Source organism: Cynara cardunculus (genome assembly GCF_001531365.2).
Source record: "Cynara cardunculus var. scolymus isolate 2C chromosome LG 8, CcrdV1, whole genome shotgun sequence".
Lineage (NCBI taxonomy): Eukaryota > Viridiplantae > Streptophyta > Magnoliopsida > Asterales > Asteraceae > Cynara > Cynara cardunculus.
This window is the reverse complement of record NC_037535.1, coordinates 15935471-15948272: the sequence shown is the minus strand read 5'-3', so window position 1 is coordinate 15948272 and position 12802 is coordinate 15935471. Positions and strand designations below refer to the sequence as shown.

Here is a 12802-nt window from a genome sequence, read left to right as displayed (position 1 = left end):
AACAAGCAGACTAAATCTAGTCATTATCACTAACTTCATTGATGAGCTTGACCTTATTTAACCCAGAAAAGTGAATATGTTCATTTGTCCTTGGTGATTGAAGGGCCTACTTTATTAAAGTATGAATGGAAACTAGGGAATATCATATTTTCAGTTTGGAGTGATCTACTTCATCTCCTTAAAAGGATGCCTAACCAATGAGGAAATAAACAATTGATCAAACAAGTCGTTAAAAACTATAATACTAGTATGTGGTAACAGATGCAACAAGACCTTCAAGAAAATTAAGACGCCCTGAATAAGAGGAAGGGACCCATTAAAAAAAATTACAAGGGTTAATTTTTTTTTCTTTTTTTGTAACTTTTCACTTAGATCCCCTATAAATTTTTACAAGGGACTCCACAACCTTAATCGATCTTTACCAACTTCAAAAAAAACCTCTTAAAATCAACTAAAAAATGTCTAACTAAAAAATGTCTAAAGTCAATAAAAGAATCGAAAAAATCATTCAAAATCAATAAATACACTAAAAAAATCCCTTTAAAATCCCACAAAACTATGTAATCGAAGGTAAAATCATGTTTGGCGACTTTGCAAGGCCTTTCTGCCTCAGTGGTTTCCCCTGTTGCGTTTCTCTCCCTCTCCATCCCCTCTGGTCTTTGAAATTCTCTGATTAGAGTTACATGTCCTCGCCATGGATGACACCAACACCGATCAGGAAGTCTTCGAGAGACTGCTCAAGGTTTCATTTTCAAAGGTATGATTTGATAAGATTAATCCGTTTATCCTTTCGAGTTCCTGTTTGATAGATAGGTTGATTTTAAGTAGAAGCTCTAAATTGGAATTGTGTGGATTGTGGTAGTTACTGTTGTTGATAGTAGAATTAGAGCTTTACAATATCTAGGTTTATAGGAAGACAAATATCTTCTCAATTCGATGTAAGTTCAAGTTTTGATGTTTGAACTTGATAATGACAGATTATTCCAAGTCTGAGATTTAAACTGCTCAAGAAAATCAAGGTTTGTAATCTATATTTATCTTCATTTCAATTTTGTTTGTGCTTTTTTTCTTCTGGATTATACATGAGACTCCTCACCTTTACGTGCCTCTTGTGTTCTGATTTCAAAATTCACACATGTACTTGATTAGAGCTTGGTTTTCTGATATTAATCTGCCTGTTAATCATTTGCTAGAATTCTTCAACGTTGAGAGAGATACCTGTAGTTACTATGTCTTCTGAGAACATCCTAACACACATAGTCAGGTACAGTTATGATCCATATATCGCTGAGTCCATTGAATGGTAGTATGGTACCAGTAGTTGATCCCAAAATTGCCAAGTGCTATGATTCCTTATGCAGTTATATTTTCTAAAGTTTGTCCAAAATCACTTGTTATCACAAACTACATATTTTTATTGCTTTCTAGCAAGCAAGAAGTTTATTTGCCATGAAAAAGCTAAGCAGAATGGTATAAATAGTTGATCCTTGCCAAACAAACTGGTTCTTCATCCTCAAATTTAGTCAAATCTTTGTTTTTTATAGCTTCAAGATTAATAGAATCATTTTGATCAATTTGATAAAATCAGTATAATTATACCAATCTATGCAAAGGATACTATAATATGATATAATTTGGAGCTAGAGGATCATAAACATCAATATCAGTTTTCTATTTTGAAAGGGTGCTAGGTTTGATCTTCAGACCCAAAAAGGAATCTAATTTAAGGAAGAATGGAATATTATTAGTCTGCTTTTGATGTCTTCATTCAAATAGAGTGAATGATGTTGGTGAGGGTACAAGTTTAATTCAATAATTTATATGCTCAGTAGCTGTATGGAAGTGAGCTTTAAATGCAATGACTACTTAATTATACACAGAGGAGTTGGATATTCTCTTTACAATTTGTACTTAAAGGGTCTGTTGAAGCATTTGTGCCATTGTGGGGTCTGTGAAATTTGAAACAAATGTTCTTAATGGTCGTATTAGTGTAAATGGTTATTGGGTTTGATGGAGATTGATCTTATGTGATATGATTCAAATAGGTAACTTTACCGCTTGGAACAATTATCACTATGCAGATCATAGAGGCTGGTGATTATCATGCCAGTTTCTGGACACTAAGCAATCTCCGATCAAGATGATGTCAATTGACTTCGACTGGAAAACGGGCCTGTCAGCAAAACGTTGGTCTAAAAGGGACAGATTGAAGTAAGTTTTTCTTTTATGATATGGTAACTTTGATTCCTTTTAGATTTTCATATTTTGGTTCAAAGTTTCCCTCGATGGTTTTCAAGAGATTACTACCATTTACATAGCTCATGAAAGCAAAGTTCTATAACTTTCACTTCTAATAATATTTCTGCATGCCTTGATGTTTGATCAGGTTCTTCAATTCATTGTCTAAATTTAATCGTTCTTCAAGATACCAACAGTTTTTTCAACTTCAACCTTTTCCACATCCATGGAGGTAATTATTTCAGTTTGGTTTGTTTTTGTTTAGGATTAACTCTTGCTATGTATCACTTTGCTCCTTATTTAAAATCTTCTGCGTTTTTTGTATTGCTTGTGTTGTTTTTATGTGGAGGGAAATGATGCTGTTTATTTGGTTCTGTCCAAGGCTTAGTATCTGTTGCAAACGTGAACTGCTTTACTGGATTATTTGACCTCCAGTTTTAACTAATATTGCATGATTAAATACTAAAATATAAGAACAATGTCACATGAAGGAGGCGTTTTTGAGCCTCTTTTATGGTCCTTCAGCTGCATAAATGGAGGCCGTTTTGAGCCTCCCTTTCGGTCCTTGAGCAAGAAAAGGGTCAATGACAATATTCCTAGAAAAACAAACTAAACCAAAAACATATTACAATAAAGAATAAACGAAATAACCTTTCTTGAAACAAAGGACCCATGAATGTTAACAACAGCTTGATATAAGGGTTTTTGAAGCTCCTCCTGAGGATCATCTGTAGTCGCCTCTGGAGTCCCCTTCAGACCATCTTGAAACAAATATTTGTAGAATTGGTTAACAATAAAACTCATTTGTCAAACTTGCAAATGAATGATAGTACGGCCTTTTTGTAATTAGTCCATCTATAAGTAGATCCTCTCCTACTAGTGATATATAGAAGTGAAGCAAATTCTCATTGTTGGAGCATGCTCATCATCATAGTAAGGAACCACTGACCCTTCCCTTGAATAAGATCACTAAAACACCCTTGAAAATCTAAAACTGGAAGACGCCACCGTCCATCAATATATCACGTAAATAATCTCCTTATTATTGTGCTTGCGCAATTACAGTGTCTTTCCAGATGCACTGGTCTCTACCTGAGGGTGAGAAGCTGGTAGATGCTTAAAAGCAAATAGAAAATAAGAGGCTCACACATCCTAATGGGATACACTAGCTTGTTTGGGTCCATTTCTTTGTTATTGAATGTGTTGCTTGTTGTGGTTGCTCCACTTGACGTCCTGTGCATGCTTTGTCCATTATATTTATTTTTGTCTAATTTAGCTTAAACATTTAGCTACAATGTTTAAATACCAATTAACCAGTACAATTATCAGTATTCCACCGTTGTTAGTTATGTATGTTGATGTTTCTTTGTGACAGCTCAGAAACCAAACAGAAGTTATGTATGTTGCTGCTTGGAGCACTGCAGGAAGGAATGATTGAAGTATTGTTTAATTTTTCTAAACTGTATTTTACATTTATTTATTTAAATGCTCCATTCTTATCACTGGGAAATAGTGACAGTGACAGTTATTCACATGCCAACTTTCCATCTCATAGCCATTTTTTTTGGTTTTTTTTCTCATTACCCCATTTTTTAAGGAAGGTGGTTTGGTTTTCTCTGAACGTTTCCCTTTTTTTACACTAAACTTTTTAACTTGGGCCACTAGCAATAAAAAAATAACCTAAATTGAGCCCATTTTGGTTAAAACATTAACATGTAAAGCCACGAGGTTTTCAAATCCATGTTATGAAAACAAAATGAAGTCCACAAAAGGAAAGGATGCATAAACAAGTTGCATGAAAAGAGCAAGCAGCATGGGTTTCACTTCCCAAAAAACCAGATATAACACACACACACACACACACATGTCATAGAACAGCAAACAAAGGACAGAGACATAGTTAAGTAAGCAATTCTTAATAACCATATGAAAAATTAATACAAATGCCCAAGAGTCCGTCTTCGTCTGCTACATCCCATCCCATCGCCATCGCCATCGCCATTGCCATTCGCCTGTCAAATGGTAACACTAATATTATCATATAATCTTTAAACAAGGGTTGGGTTCAGGTGAAAAGGGATGTCATGATGAGAAACGTAAGAAGAGATTAAGAGTGATTAGAGGTTCAAATATCTTCTTACACTTCGTAATAACTTCCCTTCTCACACGATCCTTCGCCCTTAAATTAATGTAATATAATCAATGTAGTTGGTGTAGCAGATAATACCTGGTTGGTTAAGCATCTTCCTGCGGTTCTTGTTGTTGTTGTTGTTGGTGTTGTGGCCACATGGTGTAAGGACGAGGCTGCTGCCCATAAAGGGCTTGAGGATCCACAGGCTTACCCATATACATCCCTGAAGCACCAACTTGTGGAGGAGGCGGCGGCATATAGTAATAAGGAAGACCCTCAGTTGGAGGAAGGGGTCCACCACCTCTTGAAGCAATTACTTCATCTTTTAAATCCTCTCTTGGTACTATGTCCACTAGAAAGTCAAATATATCTGTCCTTGTGATTGCAGCAGCAATGTCATTTTTCTGAAGTGTCCTCCTCTTGTTCTCTTCAGTGTGATTCCAAGACCTCAGAGTTAACTCCAGGATGAACATTTCACATGCGCGCGCAAATATCACTGGTGCTTCAGCCGATATCATTCTCACATCCTCATCTGCTTTCATTATCTTCTTGATCCTTGCCAACGGAAGACTATGGTTCTTGAAATCAGTCGTCTGCTCAATTTCTTGATACTGGTTTGCCCAGAAATTCTGGAGTTGTTGATGCAATTGCTGTTGCTGTTGCTGGTGGATATGCTGATAAGCTAGTTGCTGTTGTGCAAGTTGTGCTGGAGGGGAAGGAAGACCGGGACCAGATGTTTGTGAAGAAGGCTGAACTGATGCAGACATCATTTGATTTGGCGGATATGGTGCCATTGCCATACTGTAACCAACAGCCCCCATACCTGGACCCTGCCCATGCCCTTGCTGATCCATCTGTAAGCATGAACAAGTCACAATGTATAACATGACTACAGTTCCCGAAAGGCAACAAATTTCCACCGGAAGAATTGTTGCAAGTGACAAGAAGTTATTAGTATAACACATGAAAAAGGGGGTTAGTTCTAGATCCTTCTATCCCATTTGACATCAGAATCACTAATTACCAACCAATAGTCTTAACGGCATGCTATGTACTAATGCCAATAGATGTGATATATGTCACATGGAGTAATGAAAAATCATCACCTCGACCTCGATTTAATTCATATACATCATCATGGATCCCTATATTGGGAGTTGGGAAAGGGGAAGGGGATTGGCAACATACTAAATCAAATCAAATCAAATCAAATCAAACCAAACCAAACCAAACCAATGGAGCTAAACAAATGAAGAAGCATTCAAACAACCAACCTCAACCTATCTTAAGCATTTGGGCACCCTTCAAATCTACAATTCGAAAGGGACAAGTTTATGTAGGTCAAACATTTTGATGAAATCTTTTTATTTGCTACAGAGAAAGAATAAACACAAGATATGACCACAATGAAGTTGTTTATAGCAATTTCACTATGGTATTCTTACAACAATCTGCAGCACTACTACCCCGTCTTGATCGAAAGGAATAAAAGGAACCCAAGGACCATATTCTTCTCCAATTTGAGTTCATGTCCCAATTGATTTAACAATTGGATTATAAAAGTGTGATTCGTTCTATTAACCCCCATAACGAACCAAATTGCTCTTGTAAAAGATCGAAATCGAACTTGTGAGGCGTTTATTTGTGTCAGGGGCCCTAGATATCTTTTTATTATTTCATTGATCCTCATAAAATCGACCTTTTTAGTAGCTTGCATGCCATGTGAAGGTTACAATTTTGAAGAAACTATGTAAGGTAAATACTACTAAATAAAAAAAGGAGCAATAGCTTCCCTCTTGATAAAACAATCACTTCATCAAAGAGTTACCCAATGCAATACTTTAAGGATTCAATTCAACAACAACAATCACCGTTGGCTAATAGGACTTATTATCATCTAATGCAATTTATTAATGCAATTTATTAGTGCAATTTACTAATAGGCCTTATATCATTTAATGCTACTGTTGGCTATTTTATTTGGTTTTGGATAGATACGGAAGATAATAGCACTCCGTGTATGTTCTATGATATTGGCATCTTATACAAGGCACACAACCAAAGCAACTACATAAGCACCGGAAATTCGTGTTCCCTATAGCAACTGCTCTTAATCCTACTTCAATTCAAAGCTTATATAGTGTAAAAAATCATGGCCGGATCTGGTAAAAGATAGGATTGTGGTCAAAAGGCCAAGTTAAATGGATACATTCTCTACAATAAGCCATATGGGTTAGGATGGATTTGACCAGATTGGGTTCCATTAGATGCCAACATGCTTTTTCATCCTTCATTTGTTTTACCAATTTTTGCCAAAAGAAAATTGATAGGAACATATATGTAACAGAAAAACAAATAAAATTTATTATTAACCTATGTATCGGAAAATAATTCTATCTTAGGAAATAACAGGTAAAAAATACTGCATCATTAATAAAACAATTGTAAAGCCTAATTGCTGCACATTGTTTTGCTCATTTGACCCATGTTGATTAGTGTGCTATTTATTTAATGACGAATTTGACCCACAATTAATTTCCTATTACAACCAATATTTAATAATTAACTAGTCTAATGGGTCAATTTCTACTCATACGGTTTGCTTTTCCCAGCTAAACATCAAAGGTAATAAAACTCATTCTTTCCATCTCAAGTGCTCTAATCCTCTTTGAATATGAATGTTGGTACTCATTCCCCCTTTATGTTATACCTTTTTTGTGTTCTCCATACTGAAACATCCATTATAAAAAAGTATATGATTTTCTTACACACTCTGATGTTAGACCTGGTCATAGAAAAAGTGACATGTTCTCATAATCACAGTATTCAATGCTACATGATTCATCAGGGTGTATCATGCTACAACACACCCTATGAACATCTTCCTTAAAGCTGATAAGACGAGGTCCACGAACTCTGCAAGGTCTGCAAAGGGAAGTTGCACTCTTTCACTTGCATTTTGTGAAGAGGCTTTGTAAAGTCTAGATACTCCCCAAAGTTCATGCATAATCAGCCTTGTAACCTCAATATGATTCATTTAGTACAAAAAATCAACAATAGCAAGTAAGCAAGATATATTTATGGTAACAAATGAAAAAGTACAGAATCAGAAATAGGAAACCTAAACATAAACACACATACACATGCACGAAAAAAAAATCATCTTATTGTTTTCTTCCTTCATTTTTAAACTAAACCCTAACAGTGGCTAGAAAAAATACTTGACCAAGATTGTTTATTTCCATCTGAAACATCTTAAAATTCAAAGGTCATTTCACTTTCAAACAGCCAACATATCTTCATTATAAAGTAAATGAATCAAATGATCAGTTCGATAACCCTATAAAATAACTGCATATAGAAAGATGGAATGATGATCACGTGTCCCAAGGCACTTTGGTAATTAGTATATGAAATATTGATTCCACATAAAAGATAAAACTTTAAGTTGCAACAAACATGATATTTTTTTGGGTATGTAGCATCAACAATTTGGATAGACTGAAACAATCGTACTTTCATTTCCTCAATTCAATTTTAGAGTTTTTCTCCGAAAGGTTGAAAGAAAATATCAAAAAAGATCACAGAATCATCAATTTTACGATTTCAGAACAAACCCCAAAGAACAAAAAGGATAATCAAGTTCGAAAGAATATTAAAGCTAACTCATTCATATAGTCCAACATGTTCTTCAGCATAATGACTAATTTGGTTAGCATGGGATCCAGATTCAAAAACCCTTACAACCAATGTTTAGTTTGTTGAACTATTAAACAATCGCTGAACACTCGTTAGGAAGTGATAGAGGTTAAATTCCGCCTTTTTAACAAAAGCAAATATATATCTCCTGCAGTAATGACCCACATATGCAAACTACCATTTGGAGAGCAAGCATATAGCAAATTATTGATGTTTCTTTATATCAGCCGAACAAAATCAGTTAAACTTATAATTTTTTTTTGTAAGTATATAATATTTATATACAGCAATTATACTTATGCACACTTCTCACACAAATTAAATCTTCTGTTGAAAAGAATACTTCCATCTATTGCCAGCCCATCATCAGTAAATAGTTAAGATTTGAATGTTTGCATTTTCTATAAGTTATTGATTTGATATTACCATATTGTTGTAGGGCTATAGGTAGAAGTGAATGGAAGCAAAATAGTCTTTAATAAATACCCGAGAACCAGAATTCTTGTAAACTATGAAGATCTAGCCATAAAGCAAACTAAAACAATCAAAATGACATCACATGAAAGGTAAAACTAAATGCTTGTTTTAGCTTAATTACCTCAGAATCAAATCCATCAACTTTTTGAGCTATGAGATAAATAGAGATTTAAAATAAAACAAAAAGAAAAAAGGCACACCTTAACCTTAGAATCATATTCAAAAAACCAATTTTGAAGAAAATCATGCTTGTTATCAGCATGCATATATACTCTAAAAAGGATGGGGTTTCTCTAGCTTTCGGCATAGTGACCCCCAGTTCCTTTTGGGGGGGGAGGGGCCTCGCAGAATGGGCTATTGGGGGATTCATCATCTTAAACTTTCGTTGTTATAAGGTCATGCCTAGGAGGAATACATGATCGATATAAGAAGGCATCCTTGCCTTGGTAGAATGTGGAAGGGAAGGGAATCAAACAATTGAAGCTTAAGAAGACGAAACATTAAATACAACAGAAAATGGTTCGTACAACTATCTATATTGCCTTAAATCAAGTACAGTATAGCAAGAAAGAGTGCATGATTAAAGAAGGAAACAATAAACAACTTAATAAAAACAATTAGAGAAGTGATCTATATCTAACACTGTCTAGTAACTAATCATGTTATATCAAATACCCAGCGCTCTTTAATCTCCAAGGCTACAAAATCGCTTAGTATGGTTCTTTACCAGCACATTTAAGCATAAAAACATATAAAAGGATAAAAAAGAAAAAAAGAAAGAAAAACGCAGTTCATCAAATATCAGAAACACTCCAAAATTTGGCATAAATACATAGACAACTAATAATATACCTCGTATTCTCTTTAGTGACTTCAAGCTACTCGATCAAATCCTCAAACAAAGCTAACCCGATGGAAAGAGATTCAGAGAAATATCTGAAATAGCAAGCAGATCGAGTTAAATCATATAAATTTCCCGTATGAATTGAATAATTTAAGCAAATAGAGATCAAACCTCTTGTTGGTTATTTGATTCAGTAGCGAAATGAGGGAGAGATTGCTAGGGTTTTGAAGTGAGACAGAGAACTTGATCGAAAAAAAGAAGTGACAATAACGACGCAAATACCTAAGACGCTCTCTGCCATTTATATCTAACACGGAAAACGCATTTTATAAACATTATAAATATACTTAAAAAAAACATTATAAATATAAGGCCAAATTGCATGAAAAAGTAACGTACTTTAATTTGATTTCTATTTTAGGTAACGTATTTTCAAAATTTTCATTTTGGTACGTAAGATGTAAAGTTTTAAACATTTAAGTACTCGGGTAACTGGTTGAAGTATTAACCGATTATCATGCTGATGTGGCGAGTGATGTGGTATCCAACTCAGTACTATCTGCTGACGAGGTCAGTGACGTGGATTTTTTAAAATCTAAAATTAGTTTTTTTTTTGTCTAAAATTAGTCTTTCCGGGTTGCCCGGGTACTTAAATATTTAAAACTTTACATATTAGGTACCAAAATGGAAGTTTTGAAAGCACGTTACCCAAAATATGAATCAAGTTAAAATACGTTACTTTTTCATGCAATTTGCCCTAAATATAACATAGAAAAGTTTTGTTGAAAACCGCACTTTCATTACAATTTCGGAACCACTGAATGCGTTTGGTTTACAAAATATTTTTGGATGAAATAAAATCTATTAAAGAAATTTGACTTTGAAGGAATTGGAATAAAATGTTATTAGGTTTGACTACATGTTTGGTTGACAGACATTGGAATGAAATTTGTTAAGTGAATCTGTCTGTTTGGTTCACAGAATGTAGCTTTGGAATTTGAACGAAATATTGATAAATGACCAAAATGTATGTTTTTGAAAATTTTGATTTTTTTAAAACTAAAAATACTTTAATAAAATAATTATTTAATATGTAAACCATAAGCCAAACGACGTTACTAAATCAATGGTAGTCGGCGGTGGTTCAGATCGATAGTGATCCGTAGTGGTTCAAATGGCGATGGTCGCAGTGGTTCAAATCGATGGATGGTGGTTCAGATTAAGGTGGTCCGCGCTGGCTTAGATGGACGGTGGTTCAGATCGGCGATGGCGGTAGTAGTTCACATCGGTGGTTGTTCAAATCGTTGGCGGTTGGCGGTGTCCGGCGGTGATTCAGATCGGTGGTAGTCGCCGGTGGTTGCAGTGATTTAGATCGATGGTGGTCCGTGATGCTTTAGGTGGCGATGGTCGGATGTGGTTCAATTCGATGGTGGTCCAGATCGACGATAGATCAGATCGTTGGTTGTTCAGATCGGTGATGGTCGACGGTGGTTCAGATCGATGGTGGTCCGTGGTGGTTCAGATGGTGATGGTCGACAGTGATTCAGATCGATGGTGGTCTATGGTGGTTCAGATGGCGATGGTCGGTGGTGGTTCAAATCGGTAGTGGTAGGTGGTGGTTTGAATAGGCGGTGGTCGAAGGTGGTAGACGCTGGTCATATTGGGTTTTATGGGATTAGAGTATATTGGGTTAAGGGAATATTTGGTATTATGAAAATAGAGAATTTCATTCCATCAAAATATCATGTAGTTGCTGAGGAATGTTAAATTCTTTTATTTGTGGAATTTGTAGAATTTTGAAGATTCTTTTCGTGAAAAAGAATGAACCAAACGAGGGAATGAAATTTGGTCAATGGAATTCAATATTCCAATTCCATCAGATTCCTTCATAATCTGCGAACCAAACGTCCCCTTAGTTTTTATAATATCATGATGAATGTTCTAGACACGTGATGCTCTCGATTGTTCTGATAATCTCATTTATATTAAGAAACCGAGAAACAATCTCATTCATTATATTATAATTTTAATTTTCAAAACATTTTATTTAAGTAAAAGACATATGTAATACTGTAATTAAGATAATTATGAAAAAAAATATCAAATATTCTAAGTCTTTTTCCTAATTTTTCTCATAATCGTTTTTTGGATATTTGATAATCATCGATATTTGATCCAATCTTCTACCATGAAATCATTATTGACTTTATAATCCAGAAATCAAATTTTATTTTATTTGTGAATATGAACATCGGTGTTCTTCATTAATCATTTTAAATGAAATCAATCGCAAAAGTTCCTATAGGTCATAATATTGGCAGGAAGTTGATTACCTCCAAGAGGTCATTATCATGCCGTGGGGAGGGAAAGCTAGTGGGGTGATATACTAATATTCAAACATTATTGTTGTTTGTATTAACCATTTAATTTGAGAATAATACAAATACATCTGATCTTCCACTTAAAATAATTCTTGGTCATAGCCTTAGAATAAATATATGAGTTATAGCGTTTGATATTTGGATCTAATATAAAGCATTGTTATCTAAACTCAGTCCTCACAAACCGGATTTCATGTTCGCATTTCAGTATTTAAGATTCAGATTTGTAACCTAGGAAGTGAAGTGTTTTGGCATCAAATCTTCGATCTGTTGTTTCTTCATTTGAATTCAAGAATCCGAGTAGAACCTTTCACATGTTCATTCAATCTTGATTTCAGAAAACCAAAACAATCCAAGTCTTCTATATTATCCGAATCTTTACACTTCATAAAATAGTCTTTTGTTGGAATCTGATATATAGCTTATGTTTCAGAAAGATGGATAGGATTTTTCTTATGTGAAGTCTTATGTTGATCAAAGAGTCTTCAATGAAATTGAAGACTAGTTGAAGAGAGACCATGTAACACCCTCAAATTTGGAAAATACGACTAATTTAGAATTTTCTATAATACATCAAATAAGGATTTAATCCTTTTCTATAAGTCAACAATTGATTACCTATAATGACAATCTAATATTAACATCAAAATAATATATTCCAAACCCTATACAAGTCTACAATTAGGGACGTGTATTACTAAAACCCAATAGCAGTCGCTCTTTCCGACAGATAAAAGATGTCCCCGAGTAGCTAATTTCTTCTCGTGCCTCTAACTACTTTACAATGTCTCTAGTACCATTCTGCCAAGGATTTGATGCACGTCAATAAAGAAAAAGGTTAGGTTTAGCGCCTAGTGAGTTCAAACAGTTTTCATCATAATTATAAACACGATAAAACTGAGAAATGTCACTTAAATCAAATTACCAAAATGAAATGTATTTAGTATAAATACTGTTGATCATCTCTCTCAGTGATTTGATGATAATTCCTTTTTCCTTTCGATGTATTTTTGTGATTCTGTACTTTCAGTT

General features: G+C 34.5%; 1 protein-coding gene and 1 long non-coding RNA gene across 2 annotated transcripts; one reads left to right on the top strand and one right to left on the bottom strand.

Annotated features, from left to right (window-relative positions):
• The first annotated feature begins 549 nt into the window (after nucleotides 1-549).
• LOC112517190 lies at nucleotides 550-3770 on the top strand. Its single transcript, XR_003069647.1, has 6 exons — nucleotides 550-757; nucleotides 978-1019; nucleotides 1194-1264; nucleotides 2046-2211; nucleotides 2387-2470; nucleotides 3614-3770. It is a non-coding gene; the product is annotated as an uncharacterized LOC112517190 (long non-coding RNA).
• Nucleotides 3771-3967: 197 nt separating this feature from the next.
• On the bottom strand, nucleotides 3968-9665 carry LOC112516690 (nuclear transcription factor Y subunit C-9-like). The gene is made up of 4 exons (XM_025123885.1): nucleotides 9561-9665; nucleotides 9398-9481; nucleotides 4466-5223; nucleotides 3968-4250 (listed from the first exon to the last, which is right to left on the bottom strand). Exon 3 carries the CDS (start codon nucleotides 5221-5223, stop codon nucleotides 4474-4476), a length of 750 nt encoding a protein of 249 aa, XP_024979653.1. The 5' UTR covers nucleotides 9398-9481; nucleotides 9561-9665; the 3' UTR covers nucleotides 3968-4250; nucleotides 4466-4473.
• Nucleotides 9666-12802: the final 3137 nt, after the last annotated feature.

Coding starts and splice junctions, on each gene's coding strand:
- LOC112516690 (XM_025123885.1), bottom strand. CDS start 5,223: ATGGATCAGCAAGGGCATGGGCAGGGTCCAGGTATGGGGGCTGTTGGT.